Source organism: Penicillium soppii, assembly GCF_028829465.1.
Source record: "Penicillium soppii strain IBT 18220 chromosome Unknown utg000006l, whole genome shotgun sequence".
Classification (NCBI taxonomy): domain Eukaryota; kingdom Fungi; phylum Ascomycota; class Eurotiomycetes; order Eurotiales; family Aspergillaceae; genus Penicillium; species Penicillium soppii.
In genome coordinates, this window is record NW_026643236.1 from 2,944,970 (window position 1) to 2,961,107 (window position 16,138).

At 47.5% G+C, this 16,138-nt stretch overlaps 4 protein-coding genes across 4 annotated transcripts; 2 read left to right on the plus strand and 2 right to left on the minus strand.

Annotated features, from left to right (window-relative positions):
• Positions 1-705: 705 nt before the first annotated feature.
• sar1 (Arf family GTPase SAR1) lies at positions 706-1,843 on the plus strand (the record flags this gene model as incomplete). Its single annotated transcript, XM_057244013.1, has 5 exons — positions 706-724; positions 944-1,003; positions 1,058-1,101; positions 1,249-1,354; positions 1,434-1,843. The coding sequence occupies 5 exons, from the start codon at positions 706-708 to the stop codon at positions 1,841-1,843; spliced, it is 639 nt and encodes a 212-aa protein (XP_057095551.1).
• Positions 1,844-3,097: 1,254 nt separating this feature from the next.
• On the minus strand, positions 3,098-4,456 carry glcA (type 1 serine/threonine-protein phosphatase catalytic subunit GLC7; the record flags this gene model as incomplete). Its single annotated transcript, XM_057244014.1, has 4 exons — positions 3,098-3,292; positions 3,377-3,676; positions 3,806-4,135; positions 4,280-4,456. The coding sequence occupies 4 exons, from the start codon at positions 4,454-4,456 to the stop codon at positions 3,200-3,202; spliced, it is 900 nt and encodes a 299-aa protein (XP_057095552.1). The 3' UTR covers positions 3,098-3,199.
• A 1,826-nt stretch (positions 4,457-6,282) lies between these two features.
• On the minus strand, positions 6,283-8,784 carry N7529_008488 (leucine-rich repeat domain-containing protein; the record flags this gene model as incomplete). Its single annotated transcript, XM_057244015.1, has 2 exons — positions 6,283-8,646; positions 8,743-8,784. The coding sequence occupies 2 exons, from the start codon at positions 8,782-8,784 to the stop codon at positions 6,283-6,285; spliced, it is 2,406 nt and encodes an 801-aa protein (XP_057095553.1).
• Positions 8,785-13,311: 4,527 nt separating this feature from the next.
• Positions 13,312-15,509, plus strand: N7529_008489 (patatin-like phospholipase domain-containing protein; the record flags this gene model as incomplete). Its single annotated transcript, XM_057244016.1, has 2 exons — positions 13,312-14,748; positions 14,799-15,509. 2 exons carry the CDS (start codon positions 13,312-13,314, stop codon positions 15,507-15,509), a joined length of 2,148 nt encoding a protein of 715 aa, XP_057095554.1.
• Between the last annotated feature and the right edge of the window lie 629 nt (positions 15,510-16,138).

The window sequence follows — 16,138 nt, forward strand, 5'->3', positions numbered from 1 at the left end:
ACGGAGGTGGTTCATTCTTTGCAAATTCTGTCGGAAGTTTATCTATATCCTTTCTTTTCTCTCTTTTCTCGTCTGCGGTCCTATGGACTTGCTGGAGGTTGCTTCCTTTGTTGTGTTGCATGGTTGCGGTGCATATACCCCCTATCTGGCTTTTCTGCATTGTGAATAAAGAGATCATCAGTTTGATGAGAGTGAATATGAAATATCCTAGATATATTTGTTATACCTTTGACTACAGTAAAAAGTAAAACATAAACAAGTACCTCACGACAAGGCCAAGTACCAGTGGCAAGATGTGTTGCCACAGCAAAAAGTAAGGGTGATAAAGTAAGAAGTACATATGTACTGTAGTTCCAAAGTTACCAGTCACGGTGTGCTTTCGAGTGCAATTACAGCAAAGGCCTATAAGCAGCATACTATTAAGTCCCAAGGTTTTAAACCCAAGGTCAACCAAATCAGCCCAAATCAAGTCCATTTCGAGTGAAGTCTCAACCCGACTAAATCGTACTGCGCCGTGATTCCGTCTTTGTGCCTAAGGCCACAACCCGAAACCCCGAAAACAACATCAAACCTGTCTTCTTTGCTTCTATCTCTCTCCACCCTGAATCATCCCCGTCTCCTCGGTCACCTATTCACCGATTCAAATCTGTGATCTCCGCTTATTCTCGACTTTTCCCCTCGATTCTTTTCTGACGTCCCTTCACCATGTGGATTGTCAACTGGTGTAAGTTCCTCCCCGAAACCACACCGAGCACCCGAGAATGGTCGACACAACAAGAAAAGACCCTACACAGACTGGGACCATTTTGCTGTGTCATCTGGATGCTTGTCGCTCTTTCACCCATTGCGGACTTATGCGCCGCTGCTCCCTCGGCTGCGGGCTTATGATCCGCCTCTACCTACAAAGGTACCTGCTAAACCTTACTGACATTGCTCTTTCTAGTCTACGATATCCTTTCGTCGCTCGGCCTGGTGACGAAAAGCGCTAAATTGCTCTTCCTCGGTAAGTTCGGCTTATCAAGCGAGACAGGACCCTCTTAGGCTAACTTGGTCTTAGGTCTGGACAATGCCGGAAAGACAACGCTTCTGCACATGCTGAAGGTGAGTTGGTGAAATGGAGGAGAACACATACGCCTAATTGGTTCATGGAATCGTCAGACACCGGTCCCGGAGCTGCATGGAGCATGGATCCAGTTGAACGGTGGGACATGTGGGAACAAGCCAGTTACTTACAAGCGCATTCAATAGAACGACCGTGTCGCCGTTCTCCAGCCCACCGCACACCCCACCTCCGAGGAGCTCGCCATCGGCAACAACCGCTTCACCACCTTCGATCTGGGTGGTCACCAGCAGGGTGAGTGAATCCCACGACCCCATCTACCATGATGCGCGAGAAACATTCCAATGGACCGAGAATTGACTTTTTCCCGCAGCCCGCCGCCTCTGGAAGGATTACTTCCCCGAAGTATCAGGAATTGTTTTCCTGTGCGATGCGACCGATGTCGAGCGTTTCGCCGAGTCCAAGGTCGAGCTGGACGCCCTTCTGGCCATGGAGGACCTAGCGAAAGTTCCTTTCCTGGTCCTCGGAAACAAGATCGACCACCCCAATGCCGTCAGCGAGGATGAGCTGCGCCACCAGCTTGGTCTGTACCAGACTACTGGCAAGGGCAAGGTCCCTCTCGAGGGCATCCGGCCCATCGAGGTCTTCATGTGCAGTGTTGTGATGCGACAGGGTGAGTTTTCCCTCCGACATTGCGCTCTAGCCCAGCCCAGCCCATACAAGTGGGCTGTGGTGATTGAAGAATGCACTCTAGCAGACTTCAGACTGGATGGTCTTGGCTAATTTTTGTTTTCTGCTTATAGGATACGGCGAGGGTATCAGATGGTTGTCCCAATATGTCTAAGTCCAGCCCAAACCCTGGAACTAGGAACGCATGTCCCCGACACCACCCTTACCAACACGCGCTTGGCAGTTGCTTTCGTAATGTTGGCCCATTTCAACAAGTTGAATGCAATAGGCCTTGGCTTCCAAATTTCGAACAACCCTCCACTTTCTGGCCAAAATCACCGTTCCTTTGCGTACATTGATTGATTCGGCAATTTTCTAACTATCACATAAATAACCCTCTTATTGACCCCGTTACCCGGAGTACGTCTTGAATGTGTCGCCCGGCAACGATGTACTCTTGTCACGCCTGTTAAATCTCGCCCCTTTTGCGCTTTTGTTTGCTCCGCTAGCTGGCCGGTTTTTTCTGGATACTATTGTTTAAAGACGTGATTCACTCCATTCCTTAGTGCTCCTACCATCCTGTAGCCTATATGTAAACACCCGCACACGAAAGCACCCACACGTCTAGTTGAGCCTTATCTCTAATGCCAATCCTATCCATGGATGTATAACATGACAACGAAGATGGACTCAATAACCGTCAAGGATGACGCTGTATCTTATCAGGAGGGCGATTTTTAGATCTCTCAGCCTACGTAGTTCGACTGCGACTTGAATGACAATCTCGGACCCCCAAAACCACATTTGCCCCGACACAAACAAGTTCTTAGTTCCTGCTCCTTCCTGTAAAGACCGACTCGGCGATATACGAGGCCCAAGGATATGGCAGAAAGAACAACTACCGTTACCCTAGACCCATGAGCGGAATGGGAGCGAGATGATGAGATAGACGGATAGAATTCGGTAAGAAAACAGGAACAAATGAGGTCAAGAGCACGACAATAAGAAGTAAGAAAAAAAAAAGAAGAAAAAATACCCCGTTCCCCCCTCCCCGTTCCAGGATGCCGAAAGGAAACAATCCAGATCCAGATGGTTAGTAACGGAAACAAAGAAAGTCGAAAGAAAAAAATAAGCATTTGAACTCCGCTCCGGAAGTACAGAGGTCGCGCGGATCGGGCCAGGAAATGACGAGAAACTGGTATTTTTTTAATCGCATGTCGCACTGGGGGCCCGGTTGTGGCGGGAGATGGAGAATGAAACTGTGATATTATCGGGGGTTGCGAAGTTTATGGATATCGGGCTGCCCTGGGTGCGGATGAGGGGTTCCTCGGTCGTTTCATCGATTTCGTGGATCCGGGGGGACTCGCGGCGGGGGTTGTAGGGAGGATGTCATGAGGGCGCTGTAAATGAGATTTGTGAAGGCTTATCTCCGCCCGAACCTGCTGCAATGGGGAAGCTCGTATTGATTCTTTATTTCTTCTTTTGCTTTCGCGGAGTGACGGGACCGCCGGCGCTCATGCCACCGTAAACGTACTTTTGCTTTTTCTCGGCTGGTTTCAGGATCTGTTGAGAAAGAAAGACAGGTCAGAGTCTGATTCTTGGAAAGTTTTGTGGGAAACAAAAAGGAAAAGAAATTGTAAAACTCACCTGGAAGGAGCAGAGCAGACTCTCGTCCACGCTCATCATAGCACCGGCATTATCGAATTCACCACAGTAGTTGGGTGCACTGAATAGTGTAACCAACTGGCGCTTGGAGAAGAATTCGTATCCGTCCTCAACGACTTGGTGTGCACGGCAGATCAGATCCATATCGTGTTTTTGAAGGAAGCGTGAAACAACGTCGGGGCCGAATGTGAATGAGACACCTCGGTCGTTCTCGCTCCAGCCGGTGATGTCCTTATCGGGGTCGGACCACAAAAGATCGCAGAGGAGGCCACAGTCAGGAATCTGTTTAAGTCAGCGATGGCTCTCAGCCGTGAATCTAGCGCCACAATGCCACTGCCATATTCTCTTCGCTGCGAACCGAACCAAATCCACCAGGGTGGGTAATAAGGACCAAACGGGAGCACAACTTACATCTGTGGGGCGCATGACACGGCGAATCTGCTCCATAGAGTTGAGATCGGGACTCAGTCCACCGTGCATGGTGAAGATCTTCTCGTCAATGATGGCAGCAATGGGAAGGCAGTTGAAGCAGTCGGTGAAAGTCTTCCAGAGCTTGATGTTGTATCGGCGCTTGCACTCATCGTAGAAGCCGTAGATACGGTTGATTGAGGCACACTCGTGGTTTCCACGCAGAATAAAGAAGTTCTCGGGGTACTTGATCTTGTAGGCAAGGAGAAGGCAAATGGTCTCGAGAGACTGCTTGCCACGGTCGACGTAGTCACCGAGGAAAAGATAGTTAGCCTCCGGGGGAAACCGCCGTATTCAAAGAGACGCAGAAGGTCGTAGTATTGGCCGTGGATATCACCGCAGATCTAAGGGGGAAAAGGCGCGTTAGATGGCCGGGTTCACCTCAACGGATCGTTCGGACACAGAAACTCGGCTTACCTTGATGGGAGCTTCCAGCTCGAGGAGAATAGGCTGAGAGATGAAAATCTCACGGGCCTTGGTGCAGAGGAAACGAATCTCAGACTCGAGCAACTGAACCTGCTTGCCAGGGCGGCTACCCCTCACCTCCAAGAGCCGGTCGATGATTGAGTCCAAATCCACTTCTTGATCGGCCATGACGAAAAACCTCTAACGAAACCACGAAAGAAAGAAAGAAATAGGTATGAAAAGAAGAGGCGAAGGAACGCGAGTGGAAGAGAGACTTCCGGAGCGATCGGTTGAGGATAGCAGAGATTTGATGACGCGGCGGTTTTGTCCTGTTACTATCAGAAAAACAGGTTAATCAAATGTGCCCGATTGAAATGAAGTCCAGTCTGCATTCCAAATTCCCAAATGAGGTGAACCCGAAAGAACGCGCTCGAGATTTTCTTCCGTTGATTTTTCTTCCCCCTTTGGCGGTGGGATTGTGTTGGGCGATGCAGCAACGGGTACATGAACAACAAAAAAAAGATGGAGGAATGGCCTACCAAACAGAGAATTACAAGATCAAGTTGACCTTAAGAAGGGCCCCAACGGCCGCGAAAAAGATATAATTTGGCAAAGGCGCCAAATGAGGGTTGTAGACGGTAGAACCTATCCGAGTTGTGGTGTAGAGAAAGCAGGGAGAAGCGGGATTTTGCTCCTTGAGACGCCTCAGTAGGGAGAAGGAGATTGAGGCTGAGCGATAGAAGCGAAAGAGAAGATTCGATTTGATGGAAAGGAGCCGGGTTGATCGGGAGGAAAGTGAGAAAGAAGATCTCAATCAATTAAAAAAAAGAATTCGGACAGAGAATTGTCAGATCAGCTCAAAACAATCATCAAGAAAAAAAAAGAAGATGTGGAGGAGAAGAAAAGAAGAGGAGAATCTTTTCTGAGAAGAAAGCGGGAAGTTTGTGTTTGCGCGTGTTTGGTCTTCCCTATCAAGGGTTATATATAGAATTCATCTACTATATTATTTTATATTATATTATTGATGGTTCTTTTCTTTATTTCTCTTCTGTCTATTCTATTTCTTCTTCCTCTGTTTGGTACGTGAAATTGATTAACGCTTAGACTAGTCTACATGCAAAAAATCTGCCTGCATGGAGGGGTTTGGGCGTTCGAGGGTCGAGACTACAACGACTCGACGCCAAATGGGGTCCAAGCACGAAAACAAAGCTAAACTACATAGCTGTATACTTGATAGAATCAGTCTAGATCGATATGGATATCGTTGTTAAATTGTGATAATGTCTTTGTATGCTGATAATCCTTATTGCATATCGTCCAATCTACAAATCTCCAAATCTGCAAATCTACAGAGCCTACATATGTACGTTGGACTAAACACTCTCCAAAATAATGGGTATAATTCTCTAATGGACCCAAAAGTCCATATCTGCTCACATATAGAGATCATGGCAGAGAAAGGAATCGTTAAAAAGAAACGAAACCGGAGAAAACCACAGAGAGAAACAAGAGGGGAATTAAACAAATCAGACAATCCTCCCAACGCCAACATGCCCGAAAATTGGAAAGCATACAATACAACGCTATGACCGAAAAAGAAAACAAGAAGAATGTCTTTCACTTGGCCTTCCAATCACAAAACATAACATCGCCACATCGTTTTGAAAAGAGAAATGGGATGGACGTTGAACAGTGCAGGGAAATCAAAGATCAAAGACGGTCGTAAATAGTTCATACATCCAACCCACCATGGCTCGTAAGTCATCCAACGCCGAAAAACAATGCATCAAATGGCCAGCTGCTTGTGACATGCTGAATATGTTGTTCAAATGAGTCGAGCTCATAACGGGAATTCCCGTACTGAAGAGAGAAACAAAAGACGAACCCGCCGAGGAAGGGGTTCGTCACATCCATGACAGGGAGACTCCGGGGAATTATGGGGCGAAAATTGAGATGGAAGGAGTCCCCGTAGGATATTATGGGCCGAGAACGGCGAATGAAGAATGGCGATTTTTTTATCCGCTAAGCGCATGTCCGCTCAAGATGACCTGGGTGTTTGAGCGGGTGATAGGTGGGGTGGAAATGTGTGCGGAATGGTCTAAACCTGCCCCTGAGCTGTGAGCGAAGTCTTTATGGGAGTTATCCCAATCATTTTCGCCGAGGACAGTGAGCCAGTTATGGCCCATATCCTGACGAAGGACTTCTAGCTGCTGGCGGCAGAACTCCTCGTCCATGGTCCTGTCCTTGCCTTGTGAAGACGGTACAAGAGTAGGACTCGGTGAATGCATATGCTTTGCTGGACTCTGGATGCTTGAAGATCCGGATTGCGCTCCGCTGTCCAACCTCCACGGTTGATCAACAGGAATGACAATCGGATTATCGGCTGGGGCTTGGATTTGCTGGACGGGAAGAGCCGGAAGAGGTTTGCTTCCTGAATTTCCCAATCCGTCTGTGGTGAAGGGGTTGTCGACCGAGATGTCAACTATTCTGCGCCGTTGAAGCTTTTTGCGACGATTGGTACCTCCGTCGCTTTCTTTCCGCTGCAAGCCATTCAAATGCAAATCTCCTTCGTCTTCTTGAGGTTTTAAAGCCGCAAGGTCGTGAGGAACTTTGGAGATGGTAGACTTTTGTACAACCATTGATTCATCTGCCGGACTGCAACGCACAACCGGTGCGGCTTGAGGTTCTGCAACTCGGTCGACAAGCTGCTTTCTCTCGGTGAAGCCCGGACCTCTACCATCAATGATGATGTCTTCGGAATATCCAGGCGTTCGGCGGAAGAGGTTCATGATCACAACTCGATATCCCGAGTGAGTTTTGACGAATGGATTACCAGACACCCAAATCTCTCTTATTTCAGGGAGGCTTGTTAGTCGTGCAATCTCTGTCGGATCTGTCAGGTTGTTGTCACGGAGATCCAATCTTTCTAAAGAGAGCAACCGCTCAATTCCAGCGAGTGAACGCAGGCGATTTCCGCGAAGAGTAAGCACGGTGATCGCAGGTAGTGGGTTGCGGGTGAGGGAGTGGAGAGAATCAATCATGCAATGCGACAAATTAAGTGCCCGCAATGCCACTAGTGATGCCAGACCGTCTGGAATCTCTGTCAAAAGGTTCGAGGACAAATCAAGCGAGTTCAAACTGTTGGCCACAGGGGCAAGGCTGGCAGCGGAGACGGATGTCAGGGAGTTTTCTGGAAGACCCAGGTGTCGTAGGAACCGCCACTTCAAAGGTGACAGCACGTCTGCCAGAAGGTTTGAAGAGCTTCCATTTCGAGAGAGCTCACTCGACTCGGAGCTCGCAGAGCCAGTGCGCCTTATCTGTCGAGACTGACCCCGACGGTGGCCATGCTTCGTGGCCGGACGAGTTGGCGAAATACTTCCTGCTCGAGTACGGGCCATGGCATCTTCTGATCCTCCTCGTATCATGGGGCGCGACTTAGGACTAGTACTGGTTCCGAAAGCTGTGTCCGCCATAGGAGATCCGGGCGCCGAAAGTGAGTTGGTCTGGTCGGGCGTGTGAACCGGCTGAGTGTTGGAACCGCCGGTCCATCCTAGCGTTGGCGATTGTTGAGACTTGGCAGATCGTCGACGTCGCTTGTCGATATCGTCCAACACAATCCTCGTCAAAAGATCAGCAGGGTCATCCAAGTGGGCTCTCTTGAGGGTCAAGGTGCGCAGCTGCTCGGACAATCGGTCCCAGCCATAGAAAGAACGGTAGTCTAAATCAATAATCTCTAAAGCGCTCAAATTCTTGAAGGAATGCAATGGCACAGCCGTATCGAAGGGGAACTCTTCATATCCACTGATCAAAGGAGCTCGGTGGTCAGGGGCAAGGCGTAAACACGGGATCTTGGTGAAAGCAGAGTACAAGTACTTCAGGTCCATTTCCAAGGCGGCTTTGGCCCTATCCGATTTGGAAGGAGTATCCCTAGAACCAAGGCGAAAAGATGACCAGAGATCGGTCATACCAGACATAACACTACGAACACTGGAAACAGAATGGATAGAGGCCCCATCGCCCCGGGACTGTTGGGGTTTAGTAAGGAAGGAAACATAGGACTGTGAAACCTCGGTGTGGATGTTCTCCAGTCGGATGTTCATAGGGCCCACAGCAATGCTGAGTTCTTCGAATTGGGAGAGGAGGTAGAAAAGGTGGTGGGGGGTCAATGTCAGTTTGGCGGTTTTAACGTTCTGTGACATGAATTTCAATGCTGCGGACGAGAAGGCCGCGGCCAGAGTAGACGAAGTGGAAGCAAAGGAACTACCAGGAGTCAATGGACCGCTGGGTGACTGTGGGATCGCATTTTTGGTGGGTTGGCGACGGAGTTGTAGCGCATTGGCAAGCGCCTTTTCATGAGTGCGAACATAGCTGGCGACATTCTGAGGCAAACATCAACGTTAGCTATCAACAAAACCAAAGTGAACCCGATAGAAGTAGCAGTAATTCATATGACTGCTGTACTTGAAAGTACAAACCTTGATGAAAAGTTGTCCATCCCCAGTGTTTAATTTCTCCATAGTGCCAGCGGGGAGGGGGTTTTCCAGTGGTAGACCGGGAGAATTCTGAAGATGGATGCTCAACAGATATTGCCAGATGTACTCGACATCTTGCTTGTGCAACCCGACCGAGTTTCAGTGATGATAGGAGAGGAAGAAAAAAAGATCGAGCAATCGAGACTCTAAATGCGAGGGTTAGCACTGGAAGCGTTGAAATTGATGAGTCTCATCGGGGGGATTTGAGAGGGTCCAGGGGAAGGTCAGTTAAGGAGAGATCATACCTGAAGAAAAAGAAATGAGTCAAACAACTCAACCTCCAACCTCTTGTTACCTCAAAACAGAATCCAAAAAGGAATGACAAAAGGTGAGGGAAGAGTAAGAGGGTGGCACGGGGTAACGACTAAATAATAATAATACGGCTTATCCAGATAACACAATACAAAAGATACAGAAGATGTACGCAATATACAGTGTAATTACGTTCAAATGTTTATATAAATATAATTTCTGAAAATCAGCTGAGATATTTCCCAGTCGTCTGATATGCTTCTTATTGGATTTAATTTCTCCTTTACATATCTTTCATTATACTTTGTACGCAATTGTCCGAAATCCCGTTTTACCTATTTAGTTATACAATGTGGTAGATTTATATTCTCGAACTCGCAAAAATTTGACCTGTCAAAGTAATCTATACGCAACATGCTACCCTTAGTATATATTACCGTATAGCCATCACTAATATAAATAATATTTCGCTGCTAACGCTGCACCTAAGAGTGGCGAGCCTATGGGGGAGGTGCCTGGGATTTTAGTTCGACACTTCTCCCGCGTCTATCTAAAAATTGAAAGTTCACGATGACTTCAAAAATTGATACTCATTCGGGATTTAACAGTGGTTAGTACATGGATTTGATCCTGCATGAATTGAACAATGCGTACATGATAGAAATTTTCGAAGAAAATTGCACAGAGCGTCAACATTCTGAGCCGATCTTGAGCAAGGAAACTCACACCATATCCTATCGGTGGGTCCTGTACCGAGGGGCTCTCTTTGATCGTCGGTAGCAAAAAAAAATTTAGCATCTTCCAATTCATGCATCATGAAACCCACACACTCCCCCTCCCTCCTCATAAGGACATAAATGAAAGTTGTCATGAATCCCATCTTGGTGGCGACTTGTTGATCAATCTCCGACGCAGCCACACGCAGGCAACTTCAGCCCACGATGCAGACCGGGTGGGAATGCCGAGAGCTGGTCTAGTTGCCCCGTGCTCCCGTTGGCCCGCTTTTTGCTTTGTTTTTTTTATTTGATATTTTTCATTTACTCTTAAGCCCCAGAGTACGACTCATAATCCGTGCCCTTGCTGAAGATGCTGTTGGTCATCTGTAAGCGCTGAAGGGGGTGCAGGCGACCAAATGAGGGTTTAGGAGGAAGCGAGTGATCGCACGAGGCACACGATTGGTGGGGCGCACATGCATGGGAGGATATCTGCATACTAGTAGGATGCCTTCCTCTCCTTAAAATGGCAATAGTGGAGGCAGTCATTCGGAAAGTCAGCGAGAATGAGAGTAAATATAATATTGTAGGGGATTTTGGTTGGCGCCATATCGTGATGAACCCCTATGAACTGGCGAATCAGCGATGAATTTAATTTCGAAATTACGCTATCTGAAGATCGTCCCAGTCAGTCAGCTCGCACTGACGTCTGGCGTTCCGAGAAATGGAAAATTAGGATAGGAAATGGATATCCGATGACATCAATGGGACAACCTCTCTTCATACGATTTATATTGTATAGTTAATATAACTCAGATTTTATGGTTCCATGGGTTGACTCTTCACTTCTGTGTCAACTTCACACCGCCTCGATTGAAAACGGCAAAGTACGGTTACTGAACCGTGGTTCGGCATCATCCCTTCATCTCTAATCTCTAAAATCTTATTGTCGAGTATTTTATCTCTCCCTAGATGCATAGATGTATGTATGTATTGTATTGACCATGGATTCATATTGGTCTGAAATGTTTCATAAAAGTATCTGGCTGAATGCATCAAACTTAGATTTTATAGTAATTTGCCATGATATTATCCTATCCCTGCGACAGATCCTGGGCCGCGGGGTCAAACTGTTTGTTAGAGGCCATGTTATTGAAAGCTAACATTCCAAAAAAATTTAAACGCCGCAAAACGCTCGGTTCAACTTGAGACCCCAGCCTCACTGCATACAACGCTGCATTTTTCATGCGAGGAGGTTAGCAGTATCCCTGCCGTTATTGAGCTGTGTCTATGAGTATTGATGCGCATATGTATGTGCCATTGCAGCGCATTTTGTGTTTTTTTTTGGGTAAGCTCAACAAACCAACAACGTTTCTAGCCGACCAAGGCTGAATGCCCCTCCAAATCCCCAAGAATGTTCAACACATGGAAATTACACCTTTTGACATAGCCAAGGGGGAGGGGGGCACATGATGTGCCATCATCTTGATCTACATCGTATCCCCCTATCCCTCTATTTACCACGATTTATGCACAACAATGATGACCAAGTAAAATTAGCTCCAAGTAAATGTCCTCGGCCGTTTCCCGGCCTCGGAGATCCGAAGACGTTTTTTTTCCCACCCTCGGGCGGTCTTTCTAAGCGCGCAGTCTGATATGGTAGGAGAGCCCGCTCATTGGGTGAGACACTGCATGGTCATTTGCTGATGCAAGTCCTTGCAAAGACTCAAATGTGGCTCGCTGAACTTCTTTCTTTCTTTTTTTTTTGTTCATGTCGGGGAGTACATACTGTTGTTAACTTCGTAAGCGGGGAGATTATTTTTTCTCTAGTAACGCCACAATACATTGCGATAGAAGATCCATGATCTGCATGGAGCCAAATGGGGACTCCTGATTCGGGGTATTTGAAGATAACCCAAGCGCCAAGGCTTCTTGACTCCAGCGAGCGGGGCATTGGAGAGAACATGGGAACCTTGACATTCATCCCGCACTTAAGTTCGGCGCCCGCGGCACGTTCAGGGTTGTCACAAAGGCTAACGCAACTCAGTAAATCAATCGGCTACCGCGCAAAATAGATAATAAATCTTTTTTACCAGTTTTGTCTGGTGTTTCGCTTCAAGGCAAGCATCGCGTACCCAAGTTGTTGTAGATTCTGCTGGTATAACCGAGTGTGGGATCGCAAGTGGCAATGAAAAGCGATGGCTTGCGCCATGTTTGCTTTTTGGCATCTGCATTTAAGGATTTAGCAAGATGATCAACATGATCAGCGTCGAGGACGAACATGAACAAATGGAAAAAGCGTCCGGAATATACTCTCTCAAACGAGCCTAATTAGGGACTCTTCCTGCATCCTCTGTGCGACGCTAAGGATTCTAGCGCCTGCAAATCATCCTAAATATGTGAATTAGGAGCCGTAGTATCAAATCAGGTGACCTAATGACGCTTCTCTGTGTATAATATAAAAAGGTGGCTTAATATCCGATCTGCTGTTATATGTCCGATATCGCGAGCACAGGGCATTTCCTGGTCCTTGGTGCATGCGGCTAGAGAAATATTATTAACCCCGCCACCAACCCATGGGATTCTTTCCTGCACCTCCAATTCGACTGTAACAAACAAACTCTACCGAGACGCCTACCAATCAGGAAAGGACACTCATATCTTCTTCGAGATTCGCGCTACCGACCATATAGCGGTGAGATAGAGTGTGCTTCATTGAGCCCGGGATGAAAGTAATTCTCGGGTATGCTTTGAGACAAGGGCGCGATGATCCGCCCTTGGCCAATGGATAATACTTCATATTGAGGAATGTCAATTGCGCGGGGCGTGCGTGGAGGGGTACATTCCAATTTCCCCAATACCGTCACACAGCCAGCGGCACTGTCGTACTCAAATGCCGCAAAATATTGTGGTAGCATGATGTCCACCGAGTATCTGCACTCTTGCGATCTCTATGCGACGCTATGTTGGAGTAAAGGGTCCAGGTTTCGATGTTAGTTCTGATTGAGAGGAAGTATTGTTTTGGACAGTGAAACTGAAAGTTCCCCCATATGTCTTGATTAGGAAAATCCAGAGGCAAAATTCAAGTATGAAATTATAAGAATTGCGATAATTATATGCCAACTGCGCATTAACCTTGTGCTGTGTCTTTGAGGTTTCAATTTGAATACAAAAGGGTTCTTTACAATTGCTGTAGAGATACCCAGATATATCTATATCATCTGGTGGGCCAACATATAGAGCACTCATACTAAAAAGGTCGTACCTAGGTATTAGCATAAAAATTGTTTGTATAAGGGGCAAGAATTTAGAAACTCTTAGACAACAAATATGGTCGATTGATGTTGTGCCGAGGCATTTGATTTGATTTTCTTATCTGGTGGGGCAATAAAAGGAGCTATTTCAATTTCGGAAATTCACTAGCCACATTCTGGGGATAGTCTACACGTGACTACCAACGTCATCAGCTTCCCCAACCGGCTTCCAGGTACCTATGTACCTTTAGCTGTGAACTCTCACATCTTTTATACTCAAACATGTATTGAACATGTCCGATGAGAAGAACCCTACATATGACTCTTACGATCCGTCCGGCCTACCAGACTACGACCGCGACTTCATTAAACCCGATGAACTCGACCGATTCGAGAGGGCGTTGAATGCACCAGAAGCCTCTCCGCTAGTGGCTATCAACGACTGGCGCCCAATCAATCAGAGAGTTCGCAAAAGCCGTGGCCGTCGCAAGAATCCCAAGCGAAGTAAGGATGAGACGAGGGAAGGGGTGCTATACACCGTCTTAAAATGGCCACTCCTGTTCACTGTTTTCACATGGATTACAGTACTGAGCTTTGGCTACTTGCTGATCCGTGTCTACATTTTCCTGTATGAGCAGTGGGTGACATGGCGAGGTAAGAGGGAACGGCTACGCCGAGAGCTTTCTTCCCAGAAGAACTACCCAGATTGGTTGAAAGCGGCACAAGCGTTGGATATCCATCTCGGCACCGAAAAGTGGAAACAAACAGATGAATACGCCTATTATGACCACCTTACAATCAACAAGGTGGTGGCGCAGTTGAAAAAATTGAGGAAGGATGCAGAATGGGAACTGGAAAATGGACAAATTGGTTCCAGTGAAGTGCCGGCGGTCGAAGAGCTTCGGGCGCTGTTGGAGGCTTGCGTCAAAAACAACTTCGCCGGAGTGGAAAACCCTCGATTATACAGTGAGACTTATTCGGGAACCAAGGAGCTAGTCCAGGGATACATCGACGAGGTGCACGCTTGCGTACAGATTGTTTTGGACAATAAGCAGATCGACAAGGACGCCAAGTACCAATTCTTCAAGCACCTCGATACAAACTTTGGACGCACCGCTCTCTGTTTATCGGGTGGTGCCACATTTGCTTACTATCACTTCGGGGTTGTAAAGGCACTACTCGATAATGATGTCCTACCAGAAATCATTACCGGGACATCAGGGGGAGCACTAGTCGCGGGATTGGTGGCAACTCGAACAGATGAGGAGCTGAAGCAACTGCTCGTTCCCGCCCTTGCCCATCGGATTCGCGCGTGCCATGAAGGTCTCGCTACTTGGGCTCTTCGCTGGTGGCGAACGGGCGCTCGGTTCGATACTGTGGACTGGGCTCGCCAGTGCGGCTGGTTCTGTAGGGGCTCAACTACGTTTCGAGAAGCTTACGAACGGACCGGGCGCATTTTGAACGTCACCTGCGTGCCCTCAGATCCTCACTCGCCGACTATTCTGGCCAATTATCTGACATGTCCTGATTGCGTCATATGGAGTGCTGTGCTTGCTTCAGCGGCTGTTCCAGGCATTTTGAACCCAGTCGTATTGATGACCAAAAAGCGTGATGGCACTCTTGCGCCTTACTCATTTGGACACAAGTGGAAAGATGGCAGCTTACGGACTGATATTCCAATCAAAGCGCTGAACTTACATTTCAACGTCAACTTCACAATAGTGTCCCAGGTAAGATTACCTTTGTTCGTTTCAGTAGATTGCCACTAACAACACCATAGGTCAACCCCCACATCAACCTTTTCTTTTTCAGCTCTCGGGGCACCGTAGGGCGACCAGTCACACACCGCAAGGGCCGTGGCTGGCGCGGCGGTTTCCTTGGCACTGCAATTGAACAGTACATAAAACTCGATCTGAACAAATGGCTTCGAGTTCTTCGGCACTTGGAGCTCCTTCCACGGCCCATGGGTCAAGATTGGAGTGAAATTTGGTTACAAAAGTTCAGTGGCACTGTGACTATCTGGCCAAAAAGTATTCCTTCCGATTTCATACATATTCTCTCCGATCCAAGTCCCGAGCGGCTCGCCCGCATGATTCATGTTGGCCAGCAAAGTGCATTCCCCAAAGTCCAATTCATTCAGAACCGACTGAAGATCGAGAGAGAAATCATGAAAGGTCTTCAAGAGTCCAAGACGGGTGGGCGTTCGCTCTCTCCGGTCCTGTCTCGTCGCCTCCACAATCCAGAAAATGAGCAGTCAGATCTCATGGTCGAACGTCTTGATGACAATCTTCCCGAACGCGACGACTCGAATTACAAAGGCGAGTCGCGTTTCCTTGACCTGTCAGATAGCATATCGCAATCAACAGCCTCATCACGCCCTCAGACCCCCAGTTCCCGACGGGGAAGTGTGATGGAAGAAATGCGGCGCCAGTCTGCTGTGTTTTTTGACGATGCGGATTATTACAGGGACGAAGACGCCGTGGTCATCTGAGAAAATTACACAGGTGGCTCGAGCGCTTCTGTCAAAGTTCATATTCCGGACCGGGATATTTCTCCTTCGGTGCACCTGCAGCGTCTTTTGTCATTAAACTTTCTGTTCTCTCGAATTTCCAGTATGACAGGCGGCTCTTGCCGGTATCTGCGGGAATGCTCAGACGGTACACCCGATTTTCTTTGTTTACCGGCTTACTCTGTTGGGCTTACCCCCCTGCATCAGCATAGCAAGGCGCGTTGTATCTTATTTATTGTGCATTTGGTCATTTTCGGCTTTTGCTTCAGTTTTTGTGTTCGCGCTTTGTCTACGATGATTATGGCTTTGCCTTGTCTTTCTGTCAAGAGACTTGCTATGTAATATACATAGATAACCCCGAGTGTAATATATGATTTTGGAGTATTTTGAGTCTTGACTGCATTGGGCTAGTCTATCAACAGAAGCAACAGAACATCATATGTCACTATTCAGCTTGGCTGAGTGGGGTTGCCCCAAAATGACATCAGTCTCTCTGATCAGCTTATTATCTCAGAGCGAGAGGTGTGAAATTGCTGGTGATGTCAAATATTTAACATGACCAACAAGTGAAGTTCCATAATTAGGCAAGTATTGGCGTTTGGGGGCAATTT